Source organism: Schistocerca serialis, chromosome 4 (assembly GCF_023864345.2).
Source record: "Schistocerca serialis cubense isolate TAMUIC-IGC-003099 chromosome 4, iqSchSeri2.2, whole genome shotgun sequence".
Lineage (NCBI taxonomy): Eukaryota > Metazoa > Arthropoda > Insecta > Orthoptera > Acrididae > Schistocerca > Schistocerca serialis.
In genome coordinates this window covers 750,242,628-750,268,539 of record NC_064641.1, presented here as the reverse complement: position 1 = coordinate 750,268,539, position 25,912 = coordinate 750,242,628, and the positions used below count along the sequence as shown (strand labels likewise).

The 25,912-nt window shown below is 43.5% G+C and overlaps 1 protein-coding gene across 1 annotated transcript in view; it reads right to left on the bottom strand.

The window, feature by feature from the left end:
* The window catches only part of LOC126474742 (sodium channel protein Nach-like), a 215,725-nt gene that overhangs the window by 133,334 nt on the left and 56,479 nt on the right, over positions 1-25,912 (bottom strand). The window contains exons 3-4 of the mRNA XM_050102219.1: positions 6,161-6,323; positions 5,910-6,040 (exon numbers count right to left, since the gene is read on the bottom strand). Coding sequence (XP_049958176.1) covers positions 5,910-6,040; positions 6,161-6,323 — 294 coding nt within the window. The remainder of the gene's footprint in view (positions 1-5,909; positions 6,041-6,160; positions 6,324-25,912) is intronic.

The following is a 25,912-nucleotide window of genomic DNA, read 5'->3' as shown; positions in this document are numbered from 1 at the left end:
CTCGTGTTTTTCTCTCGCGCTATCAATTATTTCTACACATCAACAATTCTCGCTTAACGTTATACCAAGGGGAAACAATTTACAGTTTTATAAAAAACTGCAACTTCATATGGAAATAAATTTGAATAGCATGTTAATAAACGTGCAAACACAAAACATGAGAAAAATAAAAACAGCAATGTCCTTTATAATAATTCCTTTACGTAAACAGAAACAAAACTGCAGAAAGAAACAAGATTATGAAACTTACCCTAAAATAAATTTTCCGATGTACCAAGAAAAGAAAGCCTAAAACAAAGTAAAAAGGAGGCACACCAAAAAGGAAAACAAAATTTATATCGTACTGTAGTGTAGTCTTCAAGGGTTTCATAATCCAGCCCTAAAGAAAGTTGCTTTAAACACGCTAATATATTGAGCTAAAACTATTTGTAACAAGGAACACATGGAGTTTGTGATCAACTTTCTGAGAACGTAGTCCGGAATAACAGATATAGCGATAGAGATGTTAAGTTAGCCATAAAATAAAAAAGCAGAGATAAATATCAAACGCTTTCCTTACTTTCTTTGGAGGAACAAAAACAAAACACACAAGAGCCGTGGGCAGAATCAGTACTCAATCCATTTTCCGATCGCCCAAGGAAATTAGACTGATGCACGCACAGTAAAAGGCAGCCTCGGTCTCTGAAATGCAACAAATATCTTCTGGCCATGGTAGCAGCCAGACAGGAGTTTCTCCTAGGGTATAGAATGTTCAAATAATTTACGGGAATGAAGACGGGTGATGTCGTCGACAACAACCGAGATTTCGACAGGTGACCACCCTCTCATTATCAAGGAAAAAGTGCGGCAAACAAGCACCGTTGTGCAAGGGAATTTAAAACCTCGGTTTGCAGAGCAATTCCGGAACGATCACACACACACACACACACACACACACACACACACACACACACACACACACACACACACACTCATACACATACAAACAAACATATGGTAAACACTAGCGCCACCACACAACCAAGGAACATCGACGCCAGAAGTAAACGCTCGTGAAAATTACTAAACTACAAGTGAGGTAACATTAACTGTGTACCTCTCTTTTATGACAGGGAGAGAGCAGGATTCTACACAGAACTAAGCAAAAACGACCGTCTCTATTTACAAAGTAACTTGGTAATTGAATTTCAACTGCTTCCTTAACAACACAATCCCAATAGCTGGAAGTGCAAGCCAGATTCTCCGTGTTGTTACATTCCGTTGTGTGACCGGTGCTAAGACAATGTTCGGCAATACCCGACTCGATCGGCTGCTGTAAGCGTGTGTGACGCTTATGCTCAGTACATCGGTTCTCCACGGCCTTGATAGTCTGATCAGTATATGACCTGCCACAACTACAAGGATACACACCCACCTTACGCAAACGAAGATGATCCTTAACGGAATCTAGAGAGACCCTAATCCTATATGGAGGTCATAAAATACATTTTACATTATATTTCCGATCAGTACGAACTGTCTTGTGGAAGTGCTCTCTGCGTAAGACAGAGAGGCAGTAGACTTAGGTGCCAACTCATTATTATCATCATTCACCCTGTGCACGGTTGCTCGATAGCACAATTCATGTTGATCTGTCTTTCACTATATCCACTCTGACAAAAAGTTGACCTCGAGGTAGGTTAACTCAGCTGAGAAACTATCAGGGTCGGAAATGACGTAGGCCCTGTGAATTAAGGTACGAAGCAGGCTCTCACGCTGAGCCAGCCTGTAGATACAAATCAGTGTGAGTAGCCCTTCTATCAACGACATGTCCCAACGTACCATAAACCTTCCTCCTGACCGACACATCAATAAAGGGAAGCGAGTCATCCTTCCCCGCCGCTGTAGTGATACGAACATTCGGGTGGATTGAATCAGGTGTTCTAAAAAGTGTTTCAAATCCTCACTGCCATAAGGCCGAACGACAAAGGTACCGTGTGAATATCTGAAAAAAAACCCAAGGTTTCAAAAAGCCGCCGGCTTCAAAAACGTTCCTCGAGTCTTAATGAAAAAAATTTGCAGCAACAGGTAACAAAGGGCTTTCCATCGCAACCCCATCTGTCTGCTAGTAGTACTAGTCATTGAATGGATGTGATAATATGTACGACTTTTTATAACATCTGAATTCAATCCACTGGAATATTGGTTTCTCGAAGACGGTCGTGGTGTTGGTAGGAGGAAGGTTGATGGTACGTTTGGACTTGCCGCTTACAGGAAGCCAACTAACACTGACTTGTATCCATAAGCCTACAGTGTTCACCATCCGGCTCAGAGTGAATGGTTTCACGGGGCCCACGTCATTCCAGACTCTGAGAGTTTGTCAGCGAAGTTAACCCATGTTGAGATCACCTTTCGTCAGAACGGACGTATTGAAAAGACAGATCAGACGTGCGCTGCGTATCGACCAACAGTGCACCGGGTGAATGATGATAATGGCGAGTTGGCACCTAGGTTTACGGCCTTCCTTCCTTACGCAGGAAGCATTTCCAATATGACTGATCTTATTTAGCGGTAATATACACTACTGGCCATTAAAATTGCTACACCAAGAAGAAATGCAGATGATAAACGGGTATCCATTGGACAAATATATTATACTAGAACTGACATGTGATCGCATATTCACGCAATTTGGGTGCATAGATCCTGAGAAATCAGTACCCAGAAAAACCACCTCTGGCCCTTAATAACGGCATTGATACGCCTGGGCACTGAGTCAAACAGAGCTTGGATGGCGTGTACAGGTACAGCTGCCCATGCAGCTTCAACACGATGCCACAGTTCATTAAGAGTAGTGACTGGCGTAGTGTGACGAGTCAGTTGCTCGGCCACCATTGACCAGACGTTTTCAATTGGTGAGAGATCTAGAGAATGTGCTAGCCAGGACAGCAGTCAAACATTTTCTGTATCCAGAAAGGCCCGTACATGACCTGCTACATGCGGTCGTGCAGTATCCTGCTGAAATGTACGGTTTCGCAGGGATCGAATGAAGGGTAGAGCCACGGGTCGTAACACATCTGAAATGTAACGTCCACTGTTCAAAGTGCCGTCAATGCGAACAAGAGGTAACCGAGACGTGTAACCAATAGTACCCCATACCATTATGGCAGGTGATACGCCAGTATGGCGGTGAAGAATACACGGTACCAATGTGCATTCACCGCGATGTCGCTAAACACGGATGCGACCATCATGATGCTGTAAACAGGATGTGGATTCATCCGAAAAAATGACGTTTTGCCATTCGCGCACCCAGGTTCGTCGTTGAGCACACCATCGCAGGCGCTCCTGTCTGTGATGCAGCGTCAAGGGTAACCGCAGCCATGGTCTCCGAGCTGATAGTCCATACTGCTGCAAACGTCGTCGAACTGTTCGTGCAGATGGTTGTTGTCTTGCAAACGTCCCCATCTGTTGACTCAGGGATCGAGACGTGGCTGCACCATCCGTTACAGCCATGCGGATAAGATGCCTGTCATCTCGACTGCTAGTGATACGAGGCCGTTGGAATCCAGCACGGCGTTCCGTATTACCCTCCTGAACCCACCGATTCCATATTCTGCTAACAGTCATTGGATCTCGACCAACGCGAGCAGCAATGTCGCGATTCGATAAACCGCAATCGCGATAGGCTACAATCCGACCTTTATCAAAGTCGGAAACGTGATGGTACGCATTTCTCCTCCTTACACGAGGCATCACAACAACGTTTCACGAGGCAACGCCGGTCAACTGCTGTTTGTATGTGAGAAATTGGCTGGAAATTTTCGTCATGTCATCACGTTGTAGGTGTCGCTACCGGCGCCAACCTTGTGTGAATGCTCTGAAAAGCTAATCATTTGCATATCACAGCGTCTTCTTCCTGTCGGTTAAATTTCGCGTCTGTAGGACGTCATCGTCGTGGTGTAGCAATTTTAATGGCCAGTAGTGTAATGTGTTTTCCGACCTCCATCTCCTATTATAGTCCATTTATATTCTATTAAGAATGATCTTGTTTTGCGTGAGGTGGTTGTCTGTCGTAGTCATGTGGATCTGGCATGTCATATATTGGTCAGAATATCAGGACCTTGAAGGACTGGTGAACTGAGTATAGGCGTCACACACGCTTACAACAGCCGAGCAAATCGGCTATTGCAGAACATTGTCTTGGCACGGGTCATCTTATGGAGTAAAACAACACGCCGATCCTGGCATGCAATTCCAGGTACTGGGATAGCGTTATTGAAGAAGCAGTCGAAATTAAAGAGAACGTTACCTTATAAATAGTAATGAGGGTTTTCGCTTAAATTCTGCTTTCTCCCTTGTCAGAAAAGAGAGGGACAGAGTTAAAAGTATCTAAATCGTAGTGAAGTAATTTTCGCTATCGGCAACTTCTGGATTCGTTCATCTTTGGTTATGTGGTGGCGCTAGTGTTTTTAGTGTGTGTGAGTGTGTGTGTGTGTGCGTGCGTGTGTGTGTGTGTGTCCAGATTTCCGGAACTGCTCTGCAAATATAGGTTTTAAATTCCCTTGTACAGTGCTTACTTGCGGCAGTTTTTCCTTGAAAATGATACGGTAGTCGCATGTGGAGATGTCGGCCGTTGTCGACGACGTCAACCGGCTGCATTCCCTTAAGTTATGTGAACATTGTCGCTGTTGCGTTGGTCAGTCAATACGAACGATTTCAGAACGCTGGACAGCGCGCCCACGTCGTATTAAATACTGCGAATTCGACAAAATCTTCTGCTGCCGAACAAAACCTCGTGAACAAACACACGCTTATGCTAAATGAAATGGTTTTATCATTCCAAACGTCTAACGTCTGGGATTCTACCAGAAAAGTAGCCATTGATATCAGAATGAGTAGCAACAATCTTTCCCGGAACGTCGGCTACACTCGTAGTGGTGCATGGAAATGGGCGCTTGACACTGAGCGGGGCAAAGTAATCATATGAGTCATTCATCATCTAACAACATCAGCATCACTACAAATGTTCTTCAGTCATAGACATTGACCAAACATCTGGTTGCATTTGGAAGTTCTGTGACTCCGTGACGTCTCCAAAACATAATTTGGCCAACTAAATAAAGTGCTGAACGGCCTACTGTAATCTCCTGATGACGCCAGCGGAGGAAGTCGGCGAAAGCTTGATGCTGTAAGAATTGAATGAAACATATTTAAAGAATGTCGCCACAAAACTACTTTTTGAGAAAAGTGGAGTTTTAATTGGCTACTCATCCAACCCCGTGCTGTTACTTGAATTATAATTCGTTTCCACTTTACTGCCTTATTTATAATGTGTTAATACATCCAATCGAATCTCGTTCCCACTCGTACGGGAGGAAAGAACTAAAAAAATTACGTTGCGTCTGTTTAAAAACTTGTTACACCATGTCAAGGCAAAGTATCCCCTAACATCATGACACACCAAGGAACATCATTTACAGTTTTACAGTTCTTATAACAAAAATACTGTCTACCAGCGTAATTTTTTAGAGATGGAGGCTGTGCAGTCTACGACAGCGACATACAAAGCACTGTGACAAACAATAGCGCCACATGGTGTGACCCATGTTACAGTGTTGCTTATGAGCTGCACCCAGAACTAGCCGTTTCGGTGTTACTCATTGCCCTCGACATGCCACACGTCGGCTTCCCATCTCTGTTGCCGAAGTCCGGCCGGACGCCACCCAACGACCGATCCCGAATTGGAACCCCCGACAAGCCCACAGGCTGTCGCTCATTACAAACCTAACCGATTAGAATTCCTACCCATTAGAATGCGTAGAACTCACGAGCCAGACTTGTGTGTGTGTGGGATCATTAATAAAGTACCAGTACAGAGGCTCTCGTCGACAAGATTTGTACGTTACGCAAAGCAGACAGATACTTACGATGCGTGTATGCTGTTAATGGCGAAACAGATTCCCATCTCTGTTTCGAGTGGCACGAACTGGTCACAGCAGTTGAAGGGCTCGCCTTTCCACTTGCAGTTTTCCATAACTTCTTCGCACGGCAAACGGAACTGTAAGAAATTAGGCAGTGTTTCCATTTCACAGTGTGTCCAATAATAATGAAGCAGTATTATTATTGGTAACGAACAAATAAGCGTATTATTAACAGCTTTTTTCTTGTAGCTACTCACCGCTCGTGCTACCATGGACAGATTCGTGAATGTGCAGTTCCCTGTAAATTCCAGTGTGCGACCCCTGAAGCAGTTGTCTATTATGAAGCTAGACTTGAGACGGAAGTGTGAGAGCTGTTTGCACACTTCCGTATTTCCAAAATCTCCAATAATTGCCCTAGCTCTGTTGTGGCGAGAAAAACAAATGCTTTAACAAAATATGTAAACATACAAACTAATAATTCAATGTTTGACAAGTCAATGTTGATTGTATTTTTTATTTGAAGAATTAGTACATTAGTGTCCAAAAGTTAAGCATAATGACGAAAAGAGTATATATAGCCTCGTCAGGATATCTGAAGGTTCACTGAAGAAGCTACAACTTGGCCACAAGACGTTTGGCATACAATAGTGTCGATAACATAATGTTAGAAAAGCTCTAATAGCTATTAGACACATTTGTAAGAAATTAACACAACTGGGAAATCACTTCCACCACAAGAGTAGCTGTTCAAATGGTTCAAATGGCTCTGAGCACTATGCGACTTAACTTCTGAGGTCATCAGTCGCCTAGAACTTAGAACTAATTAAACCTAACTAACCTAAGGACATCACACACATCCATGCCCGAGGCAGGATTCGAACCTGCGACCGTAACGGTCGCTCGGCTCCAGACTGTAGCGCCTAGAACCGCACGGCCACTCCGGCCGGCAAGAGTAGCTGTTAGTAGGTGATATGGTTGCCTCTAACTGCCATACATGCTGCACAACGACGTGTAATTCTTTCTACAGGATGACTCAAGATCTCCCTTGGCCCATTCTTCGGCAAGAGCGGCAGGAAAGTCTGGAAGTTCCTTGATGGTGGCCGATGGGTTGCAATTCGCCTCCATAATCCATCCCAGACATGTTCTTTCAGATCTTGGGACCTCACTGGCTAGACCGTGCGACGGATATCTTCAGCTTCAAGAAATTCATCAACAAGAGCAGCTCGATGCGGACGGCCTTTGTCGTCCATAAAGAGGAAGTCTGGACCAGCTGCACCTCTGAAAAGGCGAACATGTGGTAGGAGTACCTCATCTCTGTGCCTCTGAGCGCTTACAATAATCCCCCAATCACCAACGAACATGTACATACTCCGTTCAGCCATTCAGCATGATGCCTCCCTACACTATGACGGCATCACGACCAAACCGGTCTCTTTCCACGATGTTCCTGAGGTTGTGTCGGCTATTAGGTTCTCCCCAGAGTAATGTGCGACGAGAATCATTTTGCAAACTGCAGTGGAATTCATCTATGAAGAGTACATTTCTTCATTCAGCCATGGACCGATCTTGATGTTGCCCACTCCATAATAAGCGGGATCATCTTTGTGCTGGGGTGAGCAGAATGCACACAGCCGGACGTCTGGCAAACAGTCCTGCTGTTCTGAACATCTACATCTACATCTACATCTACATCCATACTCCGCAAGCCACCTGACGGTGTGTGGCGGAGGGGTCCGTGAGTACCTCTATCGGTTCTCCCTTCTATTTCAGCCTCGTATTGTTCGTGGAAAGAAGGATTGTCGGTATGCTTCTGTGTGGGCTCTAATCTCTCTGATTTTATCCTCATGGTCTCTTCGCGAGATATACGTAGGAGGGAGCAATATACTGCTTGACTCCTCGGTGAAGGTATGTTCTCGAAACTTTAACAAAAGCCCGTACCGAGCTACTGAGCGTCTCTCCTGCAGAGTCTTCCACTGGAATTTATATGTCATATCCGTAACGCTTTCGCGATTACTAAATGATCCTGTAACGAAGCGCGCTGCTCTCCGTTGGACCTTCTCTACCTCTTCTATCAGCCCTTCTGGTACGGATCCCACACTGCTGAGCAGTATTCAAGCAGTGGGCGAACAAGCGTACTGTAACCCACTTCCTTTGTTTTCGGATTGCATTTCCTTAGGATTCTTCCAATGAATCTCAGTCTGGCATCTGCTTTACCGACGATCAACTTTATATGATCATTCCATTTTAAATCACTCCTAATGCGTACTCCCAGATAATTTATGGAATTAACTGCTTCCAGTTGCTGACCTGCTATTTTGTAGCTAAATGATAGGGGATCTATCTTTCTATGTATTCGCAGCACATTACACTTGTCTACATTGAGATTCAATTGCCATTCCCTGCACCATGCGTCAATTCGCTGCAGATCCTCCTGCATTTCAGTACAATTTTCCATTGTTACAACCTCTCGATACAACACAGCATCATCTGCAAAAAGCCTCAGTGAACTTCCGATGTCATCCACAAGGTCATTTACGTATATTGTGAATAGCAACGGTCCTATGACACTCCCCTGCGGCACACCTGAAATCAGTCTTACTTCGGAAGACTTCTCTCCATTGAGAATGACATGCTGCGTCCTGTTATCTAGGAATTCTTCAATCCAATCACACAATTGGTCTGATAGTCCATATGCTCTTACTTTGTTCATTAAACGACTGTGGGGAACTGTATCGAACGCCTTGTGGAAGTCAAGAAACACGGCATCTACCTGTGAACCCGTGTCTATGGCCCTCTGAGTCTCGTGGACGAATAGCGCGAGCTGGGTTTCACACGACCGTCTTTTTCGAAACCCATGCTGATTCCTACAGAGTAGATTTCTAGTCTCCAGAAAAGTCATTATACTCGAACATAATACGTGTTCCAAAATTCTACAACTGATCGACGTCAGAGATATAGGTCTATAGTTCTGCACATCTGTTCTACGTCCCTTCTTGAAAACGGTGAACATCCGCTACACACTTTGTCGGGAAGCAACAACTCTTCAGGCAGCTGCAAGATCTGCAGCTAACTGTATTATAAGCTGTTCCGACTTCGTTACGGCCAGAAATAGATACTGCTGCGGAGTGTTTACGCTTGGTCGACGTTGTACTGGCCTACAACAAACATCTCCTTAGTATCGAAACCGTCGCCAAAGCCTTGAAATGACACTTTGTAGCAAAACCAGAAATATTTAGCCTTCGGTCTGTCTTTGGCCTGCTCTGAGGCGGCCGAATATTCTACCCTACAAAACAGGGTCCAAAATGTGTTTTTGTGCTATTACGTTATCAGCTTCCCCAAGAGACTACACTCTGATCACTATGAATGGACAAACAAGACAGAAACATGAGTGGTCACTTGCACTGTTTGTGTTTGCCTTTCGCTTACACCACTGTTCACAGCACGCAGTCCTCCTTTCTGCAATGACCGGCCGCTCGCCTGGCCTAATACCACCATGGATCACATCTGTGGTTGGCGGGTGGCCACACTATTAGGCGTCCTCTACTAAAGCCAGGGACACACGGACTCGTCATTCACACCACGCTGGTACAAGTCAGGCCACAACAGCAACGTCTCCCGCTGTGTACTCTAAGGACAGCAACATAATAAACTTTTTCTGTGACTCCGGCGGACTCCGTGGGAGGCGCCACTGTCGCCCGCCAGCAGCACGCGGCTCAGCCAACAGCGGCGCTGCAATCCGCCCGTCGCGTGACCTGCACTGAAATCCATCCACCGGATTACGTAAGGCACAGCGCGGTCACAGCTAGGCACTCGACGTAAACCGTCTCCACGGGAAGTCTTCGGTACTAATCGAAAGAAGTGTTAACAGTTGCCTTCACTATGGATACATCCCAGAGGCCTGGAAGACGTTGAGGGTGGTACCGCTGCCAAATCGCGGAAAGAATCTGTCTCTTCGGAGCAATTATCGTTGAACTAGTCCACTACGAACGCTGGGGAAGCTCGTCAAATGGATTTTACCCAAGAGACTACAAGACACTTTTGTACCGGACAACGTGATAGGACAGCATCAGTTCGGTTTCCAAAGTCCAAAGTAAACTCTCCGCCGAACTTCAACTCCTCTGAATTACCGAAACCATGCAAGACAACTTTAAGAAACGATATTCGACGATTGGAGTGTTCATGGATATGGAGAAAGCTTACGATGAAGTATGGCGTGAGAAGTAATTGTCAAGTTGCAACAAAAACGGCAGTTTACTAAAACTACTTGATAACTCCAATGAAGATAAGAAATTGTATATGCGCATCGACGACAGGAACTCGGCCAAGAAACCAGTCCATGCCGGTATCCCACAAGGATCTGTAATTTCCGAGCGATGTATCTACAGTTCCACGTGTGTCAGTTAGCCTCTGTGCTGATGGTACAGCGTTTTTAATAAGAGAAAGAAAACTGAAGCTAGAGATTGTTGCGACACCTGGATCTCATGGAATGATGGGCCCAACTACACAAGATTGCCATCGACACGGATAAAACAGTGGCCATAATTTTCACAAGACGCCGATCTGCCATCCGTACAAGGCTCCACATCTGAAACCAATCTGTTCCTTGGTCGCAACTGGTAAAATACCTGGACATTTGCCTGGACTCTCAACTACTCTTCCCCCCCTCCCCCCCCCCCCCCAATGACGTTGTAGAAAAGAAGAAAGTCCGACTTAGAATGTCGAGACCGCTCAGCCCCTTCTTCAAGAGAAAAGATATGAATCAGCTATACTGAGCCGCGGTGGAACCCACACTTCTCTGTGGAGCTACCTCCTGGGTTGCAACATGCGGCACAAATTTCAAGAAGCCCCACATCACACAAAACAAATGTCTCCGATGGACCCTTAGAGCACACTGTAGGACAAGAAAAACGGAACTCTACGACGCACTGCATGAAAAATACCTGCACCAAAAAGTGCAGGAAAAGCCTCAAAAGCTGTCTGACAAGGTAATGCCCTATATCACACCACTCATTTGTTAGCGACAGTAACCGCAGTTCTTCCTCAACAATGGCACAAATATGAAACGCCACCATCCTTCCTGGAAGACGATGAAATTGCGCCTGCAGAACGCTAAATAACCTCAATTCAAGTACGACACACGGCAAAAGAAAGGTATGCCCACCATCCCTACAAGCGAAAACCCCCCTTGTATACCCAACACCCGTAAATAAAGAGCAGTAAATGTAGTCTGAAACCTTTCCCTTACGCAACACGCAGGCAGCAAAATCGGCAAAGACGAAGAGGCTGCTTACATAATGTTTACATAACGAGTATCAACCTGTATTGGACATAAATTGCTTAAGATGATTTCATTTATAGAATTTTTGGGATATAATGAATGTGTTGACATAGTGAGTACCAACCTGTATTGGATATAAGTGTGATTAATTAATTAAGCTGATTTCATTTAAAGAATTTTTGTAATGCTATGAATATTTGTGGCAACGGCCACTGTGTCAGTAGTAGTCTGTTGTGTGGTCTTGGCAAGTTAACTATTTCAAATGATATATCTTGAACCTTGCCAAGCATAACAAAAAAAATTATAGTAATAACGGATTGGTGTAGCGTGGAGATTAGGGTCTCCTCCTCGTGGCACCAACTGAAAAATGTCCTGGACTGTCGTTCCATCCGAAAGACAGCCATGAGTCCATTTTCTTGGAAGATACCCGATAGTGATAAAACGGAACTTGTTGTCCAGTTCCATATTTTTCTCAATAAATTCCTGTACAGGAAAATTATAGCGAGAGTGTTTTTTACTCTGCAGAAGCCAGTCTGAGGGTAACAAGCAGGAGAGAATGGACCAAGCGGTGTTTATTTACTTATTCATTGATTTTTATTTCGTGTATGGCACGTTTCCTTATGTGACCTTGGACTGTATGAATGAGATAGGCCTATTATGTGAAGTAGCAGAAAGTTTTGGTCAGAGGTCGTAGCATTGCATGAGTAGAGTGGTTCTGTGGTAGGATCGTACCAACCCCTAAACGCGAACAAGTTTGACAAAGATAGTGTGCAAGTCACGTCAGACAGGTCGCGAAGGCACGAGTATTGGCTCTGTCAGGTTGGCGAACCATCCCCTCCACCACGTTTTGAACGAACAGCGGTTAGGCGAGGTGTCCGGAGGGCCACTTGTTCCTGGGTACTGGCACTGGACAGACGTGTACACGCAGATCTCGATTTTGGTAATGTTAACAAAGGTATCAGAATGTCTGAAAACTGCTAAAAATAGAGTACAGATGTCGAAATCAGGTGTGAGATTACCACCAAACCCCCATAAGGGAGTTTATTTTCATAATTTAGTCAAATTTCAGTAGAACTTTGCGTTTGTGCCTTGGTCAGGCCACGCACCATGGGCCGTAAGCTAACGATCGCATTAGTGCTCTGTCTTTAACGGAAGTTCACTCATTTAATGTATTTTGATGTGGTCTTTCATTTACAGTAATATTTTGGGGAATATTATTTATTTTTCACGTGCTTCCTTTGCGTACTTGCTTTCACGCTACGTGGTCAGTTGGAGCAACTGCCTCATTGGTAAACTGCAGTTTCGGTCTGAAAATGTACAGTAGTTGAGTGAGTCACCATACGGTAGTGGGTGAGTGACAGAGAAGGAATAATCTCGTGCGTCTGTACTTTTTGCATTTCTGTTGGCTACCGCTACTTGGCCACGTGTATGGAATAGTATTAATATGATAATTAGTTAACTTTTCTTGTACTCCCAATAGTATTTGATTCGCTGGCAACGTTGCGCGTTACATAAAATATACGGTTTAAACACTTGTATCCAGAAAAGTTCAGAATATAATGCCTATTGATGGAATAAAGACTTGCAAAGTTTTCCGCCATATGATAGTAAATGTTCTCCCCCCACTCCCCCAGCTCAGTAACGTGGTGTTGTTTCTCAAGGCAAGATTCAATCATAGTTAAGTGCACCGCTGGCTACCGATTCTTCAGCGTACGTTTTAACGAAAATTGAAATATGTATGTAAATACTCTTCCGCCCTGACCCAGTTCGCTTGCAGTGTCTTTGCTGAACTTCTTCTGCGTGATCTTTAGTAATTGGTTGTAATAAGCATGGGCTTAGGTATAATTGTGTGCCTGTGTAAAATTACATTGAAGCCAGGTCTGCAGTCCCCTTTCCCTTTCCATAGTTACGTGGCGGAAGTGAATCATGTTAACTAAAGAGACCAGCTGTGATGATGTACACTCCTGGAAATGGAAAAAGAACACATTGACACCGGTGTGTCAGACCCACCATACTTGCTCCGGACACTGCGAGAGGGCTGTACAAGCAATGATCACACGCACGGCACAGCGGACACACCAGGAACCGCGGTGTTGGCCGTCGAATGGCGCTAGCTGCGCAGCATTTGTGCACCGCCGCCGTCAGTGTCAGCCAGTTTGCCGTGGCATACGGAGCTCCATCGCAGTCTTTAACACTGGTAGCATGCCGCGACAGCGTGGACGTGAACCGTATGTGCAGTTGACGGACTTTGAGCGAGGGCGTATAGTGGGCATGCGGGAGGCCGGGTGGACGTACCGCCGAATTGCTCAACACGTGGGGCGTGAGGTCTCCACAGTACATCGATGTTGTCGCCAGTGGTCGGCGGAAGGTGCACGTGCCCGTCGACCTGGGACCGGACCGCAGCGACGCACGGATGCACGCCAAGACCGTAGGATCCTACGCAGTGCCGTCGGGGACCGCACCGCCACTTCCCAGCAAATTAGGGACACTGTTGCTCCTGGGGTATCGGCGAGGACCATTCGCAACCGTCTCCATGAAGCTGGGCTACGGTCCCGCACACCGTTAGGCCGTCTTCCGCTCACGCCCCAACATCGTGCAGCCCGCTTCCAGTGGTGTCGCGAGAGGCGTGAATGGAGGGACGAATGGAGACGTGTCGTCTTCAGCGATGAGAGTCGCTTCTGCCTTGGTGCCAATGATGGTCGTATGCGTGTTTGGCGCCTTGCAGGTGAGCGCCACAATCAGGACTGCATACGACCGAGGCACACAGGGCCAACACCCGGCATCATGGTGTGGGGAGCGATCTCCTACACTGGCCATACACCACTGGTGATCGTCGAGGGGACACTGAATAGTGCACGGTACATCCAAACCGTCATCGAACCCATCGTTCTACCATTCCTAGACCGGTAAGGGAACTTGCTGTTCCAACAGGACAATGCACGTCCGCATGTATCCCGTGCCACCCAATGTGCTCTAGAAGGTGTAAGTCAACTACCCTGGCCAGCAAGATCTCCGGATCTGTCCCCCATTGAGCATGTTTGGGACTGGATGAAGCGTCGTCTCACGCGGTCTGCACGTCCAGCACGAACGCTGGTCCAACTGAGGCGCCAGGTGGAAATGGCATGGCAAGCCGTTCCACAGGACTACATCCAGCATCTCTACGATCGTCTCCATGGGAGAATAGCAGCCTGCATTGCTGCGAAAGGTGGATATACACTGTACTAGTGCCGACATTGTGCATGCTCTGTTGCCTGTGTCTATGTGCCTGTGGTTCTGTCAGTGTGATCATGTGATGTATCTGACCCCAGGAATGTGTAAATAAAGTTTCCCCTTCCTGGGACAATGAATTCACGGTGTTCTTATTTCAATTTCCAGGAGTGTAATAATAATGTCAAGCCCTTACTTCTAGTAAACGAACGTTATCGGCAGCTGGCTGAATGATTGGATTCCTTCTCTACAGGCTGGTGTTTTCGAATTAACTAATTTCTGTGAGTGCTGTATCACCGAAAACCGGATAACAGCGATTATAAAACGGATGAGATTTGATAAACAAATTAATGGGCGAGGAAGTTGTGGCGGCACGAATTATGTATTTTTTTTTTGTTTATTTGTTAGGACAGATCAAGTGACAGGATTAACGGGAAAAAGTGGAACTCAGTTTCAGGAAATCTATGGTCAAATTTAGGATAAAGATCTGCATTTCATTATTATAATAAAAAAAGGATCTTTCTGTTTCCAACTTACTTAGTAACTTGACCTTTTTTCATCATTTATAAATAAAAAGAATATTTACCACAGTCAGATAATAACCAAGACAATGTATTGGTAAGAAGGAAAGACGTAGCAATGAAACATAGAGGTATTATAAAGAATGGAAAAGCAAAAGAGATATATTTTGTGAAGGATTTTAACTACGAAGGGAATTATTGTAGGAAGTAACCATCTCTGGTTACGGAGTGGTTTTGATCTTTGTCTTACAGATGAGCCGAGTAACAAAAGGACGAGCTTGACGGTAAGTTATCAGTATGCTCAAGTGAAAATAATATTTCAATACTGCATATTGAGGGTAAATCGTGAGCGATAAATGCTTAAGTATTTCATCTAAGAATAGGCTGATAATAATTAGCGTTATCGCATACATGTTGCTTTTGTAGTCGTGAAACTCAGAGAATACTAGTGTAATGGAATATTACGTCCTTTGAGTATTCACTGAAGTCTATGTGTATAGTAAAGCTTTCATGATTAAATACGATTCGGTGCTGTTAAATATTATTACACCACAGTTAACAATAGAAATGAGAAGTATTATGTACGATCAAGAGTACTGCAGCAGCGGATTTATTGGTAACATCTCCCGATTATCGGGAGTGAGACGCTCATGGAACCAGAGAGGACCTAGACCTCGCTGTTGAACGTTAAACCTACTGGGAACAAAACAAACTTCTCTATAGAATCAGCAAAGGTTTCGGAAACAACGATCTTACGAAACTCAACTAGCATTCTTCACACATGATATCCTCAGTGCCATAGGACAGAAGTACCCACATTTATTCATTGTGTGTAGACTTCTGAAAAGTTTTTGATTCAGTATCGTACAGGGTTCTTCTAAAGAAAACAATTACCTACAGGATATGTAAGCTGCAACGGAAGTCCTGCTTCACGATCAAAAAAAAATTAAGATGCACTGCGAGAGAAAACTGGGTGACTAAATGGGCTGAAACTAAAAAAACAAGCGATCGTAAAAGATTTTTTTTTACATTTATTCAACTCACCTTCCCATAGAGTTACAACTATCATCTAGTCATACAAATAGTTCACTGAGCTCATTAAATTAATGTCTTACTGTCGTCGGTTGAGACAAGCCTCACTACTACTCGCATGTGCGCAAAGCCTGACCAAACAGTTGCTTTTCTTTTATCGATGTCCTGAACTTAATAACCGGCTGACACTATACAGCTTTCTACAAGCAATATTCACGCCAGGGAGCTTTCCAGAGTGTTTAAAACAGGCGGGAGTTGAGCCTACCGGCCGAAGTGGTCGAGCGGTTCTAGGCGCTTCAGTGTGGAATCGCGCGACCGCTACGGTCGCAGATTCTAATCCTGTCTCGGGCATGGATGTATGTGATGTCCTTAGGTTAGTTAGGTTTAAGTAGTTCTAAGTTCTAGGAGACTGATGACCTCAGAAGTTAAGTCCCATAGTGCTCAGAGCCATTTGAACCATTTGAAGTTGAGCCTCTGCAACAAAAAGGTAATGCAGAGGATATAATTTTCCTAATGTATACTAAAAAGCAATAGAATCAGTTATGAAAGACGATTTAATGAATTACTTGAATACACTCAATCTTCTGTATGAATCACTGATTGGGTTCCGAGATGAGTGTGTCATGGATATTTCTAAAACTTTTGGTACCTTTGGCCATAACATTGTTCTAAGTAAGCCAGAATCATCAGAAATAAGATTCGTAGCTAAAGAGTAGTTCCCATTGGGTACAATGAATAGATGCGACAAAACCGGAAATAAGGCTGAACTTTAATTAAAACACTTACCAGAACCAGACCGTATTTAAAGTGAAGTTCCTGAAGGCAGCATGTTAAGACCAATATTGTTCCTTATATACGTACATCAGTGACTTTCCCAGTAGCGTTATTCATGGAGAAAAAGCTCTTTCTTGATGACAGAAATATTACAGTCACTGAGAAAACAAGAGAACTTCTTGTAGGAGAAGCAAATGCAACCCTAAAGGAAGTTTACAACTGTTTCATAGACTATAAAGTGTCATTGAAGAAAAAGAAAACAAAAGGCATGAATTTCAATTTGTAGATGGAAAATATTACCGTTAAATTAAATGTAAATGGGATCTCTATAGTCCACATACCAAAAACAACATTTACACGAATAAATATTGATTCTCAGTTGAAGTTGTGTGAACACACATAGATACTTGCAAATCCTGCAAACAGAGTAGCGTCGGTATGTTATGCCCTTCGAGTCGTGTCATCTTCGTGTAACAGCCAGTGTTTTTGAGTTACATACTATTCATACCTACGTACAATTTTTAGCTACGTACTTCTTTTATCGAGAACAAAAGCACAAAATACGCAAGAAAGTGAATGTGCGATGCTCTAGCTTAATTTCACAGTACAGCTGACAGTGATAGTAAACAGACGACATGTCGATACCAGAGCATGAAGTGTCTGTGAATTAAATTCTGTGTACTTAGACAGTTAACTACGCCTCGCAGAGAGGCGAGTGAACAGTGTAAGCAGGTATCAGCGTTAGAGAAAGGACGTGCGCTTAGTGTCAAAGAAGCCGATTGAAGTAATCGGCGAGTCGCTCGACATTTGAGTAGAAACGATGCTACTATTCGACGCTGTTGACAGGAATGGGCGAACTATGGCCGAAAACGGCGTCAAGAAGGAAGTGCTCGACCTATATGGAGCAATCGTCAAAGAGGCACTCAGAAGCCGGCAGGGGTGGCCGAGCGGTTCTAGGCGCTACAGTCAGCAACCGCGCGACCGCTACGGTCGCAGGTTCTAATCCTGCCTGGGGCATGGATGTGTGTGATGTCCTTAGGTTAGTTAGGTTTAAGTAGTTCTAAGTTCTAGGGGACTGATGACCTTAGAAGTTAAGTCCCATAGTGCTCAGAGCCATTTGAACCGTTTGAGCACTCAGAACACCGGATTAGTCATTATCATCGATCCGACGTGCCACCGGTGCTTCAGTGAGTACAGGGACCATAAATAGGTTCACAGAAAGAGGTCTGAGTTCACGGCGTCCGACGCGCCGACTTCTGTTGACTTCTGTACAATAAAACGCCGTCTGCAGTGGAGTCGGGCGCATTCGGCCTGGAATATCAATGGCTGAATTAGAATTATCTTCATTCCCACTTCGAATCGAGCCCAGATGACCAACGAAGACGTATCTGAAGGCGCACCGCCATGCGACTCGATAACCAAATGTGATAGGCTTGCGTGACATTTCATGTAATAGCAGGACCCATTCGTAATAACTTGCAATCCTTTAAAATCGTTTATTTGTGTGTTCCAATAATGTTATTGAAGATCTGTTCAAAGCACTGAGTATTTGAACTACATAATGTGAGCACATCTACCAGATCAAAAATAACATTCAAAATCACTGCACAAACAACCCTCTCCATAACCATGGAACAAGGCCCAGATTAAACGAACGTTTACCAAGAAAGAATAAAGACAGATCAAAACAGCATTTTCTGCCAAATAATGAATCTGAGAATAAATTGCCCTACGTCTCAAAGGGACTACTAAAATGAACTTGTTTAAAAGATAGTTAAAATTACCTTTTAAATAATACAAACTGTACTATGAAGGTTTACTCAGATTACAGAGGATATGATTCTGCTGAAAATTGTAACACTAATAATAATAATAATAATAATAATAATAATAAAATCTATGATTTCACATAATAGTTTCATTTATCTTTCTTTGCCGGAAAACCCTACTCATAAATCTCTGCAATGTGTAGTACTAACACACAATTCTCTCTCTGAGCTCAGTATCTCACTCATTAGAGAGGGATGCTGACTCAGCTTTTCACACTGTCAAATGAGACGTTGCGATACGTAAAATGGAAATCAAACATCATCACAATGATCCTGATGTCATTTGACAGTGTGTGTCGTGTTATATTACGAAATCATGTGTATATATTTTATTAAATTAAATTACTTCTTTGCAGCCGCGCGGGATTTGAAAGACTGGCCTTGTATTCAGAGGGGTGGAGCCTGCTGTTTTCACCGACCAACCTGACTTACCTTTTCGAAGATTTCCCTAGTTTGCTTCAGGCAAGTGCTGGGGGTACTGCCTGTTATAATGCTACAGACAGAAAACTGCCATATCCTTGCCAAACTACATTAATTGTAAGTATGTGTGATATGAGTTAGCCGGCCGCGGTGGTCTAGCGGTTCTGGCGCTGCAGTCCGGAACCGCGGGAGTGCTACGGTCGCAGGTTCGAATCCTGCCTCGGCCATGGGTGTGTGTGATGTCCTTAGGTTAGTTAGGTTTAAGTAGTTCTAAGTTCTAGGGGACTTATGACCTAAGATGTTGAGTCCCATAGTGCTCAGAGCCATTTGAACCATTTTTTTATATGAGTTACATTTTAATGTTGTTTTTAAATTATAATAGTATGACATCTCCAGTATCCTTGTAAAAGTGTTTTAAAACTGAATAAAACTACTACTGCTTCTACTACAACTACAATAATGAGAGAGACGCAATAACTAAGAGTATTACAGAAAAGAAAGACAGCCGGTCAGTCGACAAAGTGGTTTTAGTTTTGCTATACGTGAACGTATTTCTCAAATTTTGTAATGTAATGAAATTTTTTAACATATTAATAGCCGTATTACTTATCGTAAGCTTGAAACATGATGGCGTCAAGTTTATTATTATGTCAGCATTATGATATTTATCTGTGTTTGTCTGAAGCGTTGCTTTCAGATAATATGAAGCATGTTGAAATGTACTGCAAGGGTCACGACATGAGTCCGCTACAGTGATGAGTGAACTGGCTGATAGCATATCAGCATAGAGCGCAACTGCCTGCCTGTACGGACTGTAGATGTGGTGGTGACTGGATCATACAGTGAACCATCAGTTAACCGTTCCTGGTTATAATTGTTCTTTATTACAAGTCTGGAGTTATAGTCAGGGAGAATGTCCTTGAACTCAGTGGCGTAGGTGGTCAGTGGCCCACGGCTTGTCAGCGTGTGTTTCACCTGCCTGGCAGACAACACCGGTAGGAAGCCGCAGCTGCTAACGTCTGCACGGCTAGAGCAGCAAGCACCGTACCATCAGTTAGGGATGACCATGGCGGCTTATCGTGGCTCGGCTGCTCAGTGGCTGCAGCGACAACACACTGGTGTTCAAACTGGCGACCAGCATGACCGAAGAGGATGGCACGCACCTGAACCTTGGACGATAGTAACAATCAAGTCCACACAGACTGGATGACAGTGACAGCGTAGCTGGGCAGCAAGTTGGCTCAGGGTCAAATTCATGGTCCACTTGGGAGGCGACCGGCAACAGCAGGTTATCACTCACCACCTGACCCAACGGAGGGAAAGAATCAAGTTGACTGCATGTACTCTTCGGCACAGGAGGAGTGTGCAGCTACTGATGGTGAAGACTGTGGAAGGTGGATGACTGTCATCTTGTGCTGCAAATGATATGCATCTCGTAGTCTTCATTTAGTGTAGACTACATTACAGGGCATACTGTTGGATATAATGAACATCCGTGAATGAGGTTCTGATTTGGGTGGTACATATGTGAGTGGTTAGTTAGTACTTCTTGAACAGGGACACTCTCACCCTGGAAATCACAGCAGGTTGGAGCAGCAGGGCGTCGTCATTGGGCAGTGGCGACTTCATTCGGCCTGATTTTCTTTCTGTGTGGTCAGCTTCTCCAGAAGCCCTGCCGTACCTGTAAGATTTCACAACGTTGAACTTCAGGAGTGCGCATCTTGTGCACTGTCAATGTCCTCAACGAGTGCTCTTCCACTCTGAGTACATTTTCTTGTGTAGAAGTGTCTGTACTTCAGGCTGACGAATGCTTGTCTCTCTAAGACGTCGTTGAACTGATAGAGACAAGAACCGTTCATCGTACAAGCTAAGTCATGGTGTAACATTCCTCCTTCCTTTGAATACTCTGTTCCTCAGAGTGTGACTTTTTTACATTTTTCCCAAATGAATTTTGACACTGTTTTACAGGTTGACATAAGAACTGCAATGTTCTCCACTTTTCCGTATTCTGATTTAGCATAAACGGCTTGGTTCATTGGCTATACAATAATATAAGTGCTACTTTGAATGATAGCGCAACAAAGTAGCAAAATAGAATTACGAAATTCCTTAACAAACGTAGCAGCAGATGGATCTTCTCCATTTCTCATGCTCGGTATTCTTCCCTGTTTACCAGCTGGCTTCATATGCTTTAGTACATTCGGAACTTGCTCTTTGCAAAAAAAGTATCCCTTGCATTTTTCTCAGTAAACACACCCCTAAAACTATGCCCACACGAAATCCACATACAACACTACCACACACAATATGTTGATTGGTAGTTCCACTTGTGCCCTTCACGTCAACAGTCATTGTGTTACAAGTATCATCATCTTTATGCACCTCCTGATCCTCAGGCACAGGTTCTTGAAAGGACTGAGCCTTTCAACCTAATCATTAGCCTTATGAGTCTGTTTCTTCCTCCTTTCTAACATGAATATCTACCCTTAGAACAATAAAGTTTACATTTACGATGTAAATGAAATGTACAATGAAATGTGTCGGTTTTCCATTGTGAAAACAGGCGCACTAGATACATATCGCTTATAGCGGCATCTACTACGAATGGGAAACAATGGTTTGAGTAAACTGTACGCATTTTTTTATGTAGAATCCGAATATGCAGAAAAAAGGGTGGGTTACCATTTTAAAACACAACGTCGACCCTGCAGGAGAGATGGTTAGGAGGTGGCAGATGTAGCACAGACTGATGTCCCATTAACTAATATTAACTTTTCACCTAGAAATTTTTTTTCTTACAATGTTTCGTTCTGCAGATATTTAGTTGTCTCAGTTTAAAACAAACACCCTGCATATTGGAGTCTTCTAGAAATGTGATGATCTAGTTACAATATTATCTGATGTTAGCTCAGAGAAAAACTATTCCCTAAACTATTATTATTTTTAAAATATGGCTAAGCTTCATTCTTGGAGTTTATCAACTCCTTGCATTAATTTGGGGCAATTAATGATAGACAAATGGCGCATAAATTTGCAGAACGTTATACGGATCACGGACAACGACAATTAACAGAGACACCTGTGTGTACTATGTGGTGTTTGTTTTAGTACTGGGTATCGAGAACCAGGAATCGTATTTGATGTCACAGGAGAATGAAAATATGGGTCGAATAGGACTTTTAATAGAGTGCGACTGCGATGCCCGTCTGGGAGGTCTACCTTGTCCACTGCTTACGAGTGTGGTGGTGTGTGAAATGTGAGTCGTTTTTTATTACGTGTGACGTAAAGAGCGAAAAACAGTTTATCTACTGCAAAATTATCGTCAGCCACAGCACAGGGATGTAGAGTTCCTTGATTATGCGCACCTGTTCTCCATCGCAGAAAATTAACACGCTCAGAATCAGGCTCCTGATATATTGTATCCCGGAGCTTGTATTAAACCACTATCACGTTCCTCGCGAATGTTGGGGGCAACAGGACATATGATACTGCGTCAGCAACATAGGAGTTGCTGACTAATGCTTACCAATCACTTTTTTTCCTTCTGCCTCAACATGGTGGCGAGTTATAAAAGCTGGAAGACCTACTGTAGTGGTTTGTCGTTGGAGCTGCTCTATCAGAGACACCGTCGCCCCCAATGAGTCACCCTGTAAACTGTCCATCATTATCCTGTCGAGTAGTATACAGGGTAATGGTGATCACCCTCTAAATTGTCGATCATTGTCCCATTTACTAGAGTCCAGTCAATTGATCTTCACCCACAAGTTTGTGTGTGTGTGTGCCTGCATATGTGTGTGTGTGTGTGTGTGTGTGTGTGTGTGAAGCAAAGAAAAAGAAATGAAGCCTTCCCACACAATGTCTGGATTACTTTCCCTGTAACCCTGTAGATTACCCAAATTGCCTCCTTTCAGGGGGAGATTTGTGGCTCCTTGTTCCCGCTCAAGGAGAGGAACGGTCGTCACCCAAGGTCGTACAGTGGTCGCCCAGTAAAATGAGCGTCATTGCTCCTTCAGAAATTGGTTGTACGAGAAGGGGAATGTATGTCGTTCTACAAAATGACCATCATTGCTCCTCCAAACATAGAGGTGCGTTTGTGTGTGTGTGTGTGTGTGTCTGTGTGTGTGTGTGTGTGTGTGTGTGTGTGTGTGTGTACACGAGACTATATTTTTATGCAACGATAGTTTAGGTAAAAATCTTTGAACACGAGACCAATTCAAGGGAAGCTTGCGTAACGTTTTTCGGAAACACTGCATATCTATGATTTGTCCCCAACTCAGATAAAGCTTGTGTAAATTCACAACTACATTAAAATTGGTTACCTCATTTTAATACCATGCTGTGACAGTCTGACTCATTTAAATGCTACACAGAGATCGGCTGAAGAGAGGGAAGAGAAGGAGAGAGATAGAGCTTGGTTACTGAAAAGGAGCGAGGCTTTCCACTGCGTTGGACTGTGTAACCATTGCTCCTGTATGTAGTGAACCCGCAAAAGCCCTTGAACCTGAAGTCAGCGGTACCGCAAGTGTTGCGTACCATGGGTAGTGAATTCAATAAATCGTACATAATGTATAGAAAAAGTGACATTAAAAACAACAAACAATAGTTTTAAACGTATAAAAATTGGACAAATTCTGATGTACGAATATTTTGTGTAATTACGTCAGATGTTAATTAGATGAAAGACAATCAAGGAGGTATAGGTGCAGGCAGACATATAAGACACTCTGCTGTTGTGGATACTGTTTAGATAGCAACTCACAACTGGAATCTCTCTCTATTGATCTTTATCGCTCGTTTGGTTTTGACCTTGTGGCTCATATGTCGTATCGAGCTACTTTTGTTTCATTTGTTATAAGAGTAATTGTTCTTATCTGGACCTATAAGTCTGTATTGTGGTAAATGTATCATGGTTATGTTTCTTAATACATTCTAAAGCCACATTAGGCGTATATGTATTCATTTATTCGATAATAACCTCCATAGGCCACTTATTTGAAGTTTTCCCGCAATTTAGCACAACTGCTGTGGGGGCGAAAAGGGTTATCGTTGACCGCCATTTGATCCGCCATTACACGGGCTTCTTAAATTTTAGTATGTTTAAAACCAACATCGGCCTATAAGGTGCAACAAATACTTAAAATATGGAATAAATGACCCTGGCGAGTACTTAAACACAAAAACTTGACCTAAGTAGAAAAGTTTAAACATGACTGTGCGGAACTGCGTACGTACTAGTAATTGACATTTAATTTCCAATTTCTTGCAAGTCATTTTATTGTCTCATAAGTAGGTGTATTTAGTTGTATATAACTTACAGAACCCACTTGTATCAAGTGCAACAGTATAACTTATGCGATTGTTTCTTTTATTAGATGCTACCAAATATGAACCATTTAGTCTGAGAAAGTATTAGCTTGACATTACTGTCAATTTTCACCACTTGCAAACGACCTTAATACGAATAACACATACGGCACCGTCTCTGCACTTCTCTCACTCAAACATCTTAACGCAACTTGATACACCTTATAACCACATAAGGTTCTATGCCACATTTACGTGAATCCGAGTCTCTATAGACATACTACTTCTGCTTTCTGCTTGATGCTGAGGTTCTTCCATGGCCAGTGGGATTCTCAGATCTGTCCTCGACAGTATGAGTGTGGGAGCAGCTCAGAAGTCAACTAAGTCCCAGTGCCAGCATCCACGATGTCAAGTGCCAGCTACAACAGTAGTGGCTCAGTGTGCCTCAGGAGAGCATACAACGGCGGTATGACACACTTTCCAATAAAGGCGGTACAGCTTTATAATGGTAAGTGGGGTTATATTGCCAAGTTCTTTGCAAACTTAACTTGATTCTGTAACTGCTGAATTAACAATACATACCTTCTCAGCACATTAAATTTCATTTCGTTCCCCTTCCCTTTTCCGGTGTGTCATTTTCCTTGTCTTACAGTGTATTTTAAACCTTATTTTGGACGTTTCTATTGCTGTTCGATTTTGGGAGATTTTTGTTGTCGTTAATCGATATCAGACACATTTGAATCTATTTATTTTGCACGAGAGTAGTGATGACCCAGCAGTTCAGGTCCCTAAAACCATAATAATCATCCTGATCATCACAAATAGGGAAAAACTGAATTTGTGACAAAAGGTGACAGTTATGAAAATCCATAGAACAGAAAACTTTACAGAATATTTCAGGTAAAGAGTAACAAAATAATAAAAAGTAATCAGTTTTTTCTAGTAACACATTAACCATATTATGCATTGAGATCAACGGAATTTCACGTTAAGCTACCGTAGTGACATACGGCAAGCAAAAGGTAAAGCTGATTTCGAGCCACAGATTGGTGTGAACACTCCAGTGCTTTACTGGGCCTGGTGTTATTGGAGGTGGCATGCGGTTGCCTTCCTCCGATTTACAATCTGACGTACTCAGCCAGTTATAGAGGGACCTTCAGTTTAGCGATTACTCCGAACCACGGTGCTAGTCAGCATTTCTCACATCAAAAAACATTGGTATAGTGGAAATAGTTGATCAAGTGATCGATACAAATCTTAGGAAGGGCCAGGAAATATGTTTGGCAATGTTGTTGTTGTGGTCTTCAGTCCTGAGACTGGTTTGATGCAGCTCTCCATGCCACTCTATCCTGTGCAAGCTTTTTCATCTCCCATTACCTACTGCAACCTACATCCTTCTGAATCTGCTTAGTGTATTCATCTCTTGGTCTCCCTCTACGATTTTTACCCTCCACGCTGCCCTCCAATACTAAATTGGTGATCCCTTGATGCCTCAGAACATGTCCTACCAACCGATACCTTCTTATAGTCAAGTTGTGCCACAAATTTCTCTTCTCCCCAATCCTATTCAATACCTCCTCATTAGTTATATGATCTACCGATCTAATCTTCAGCATTCTTCTGTAGCACCACATTTCGAAAGCT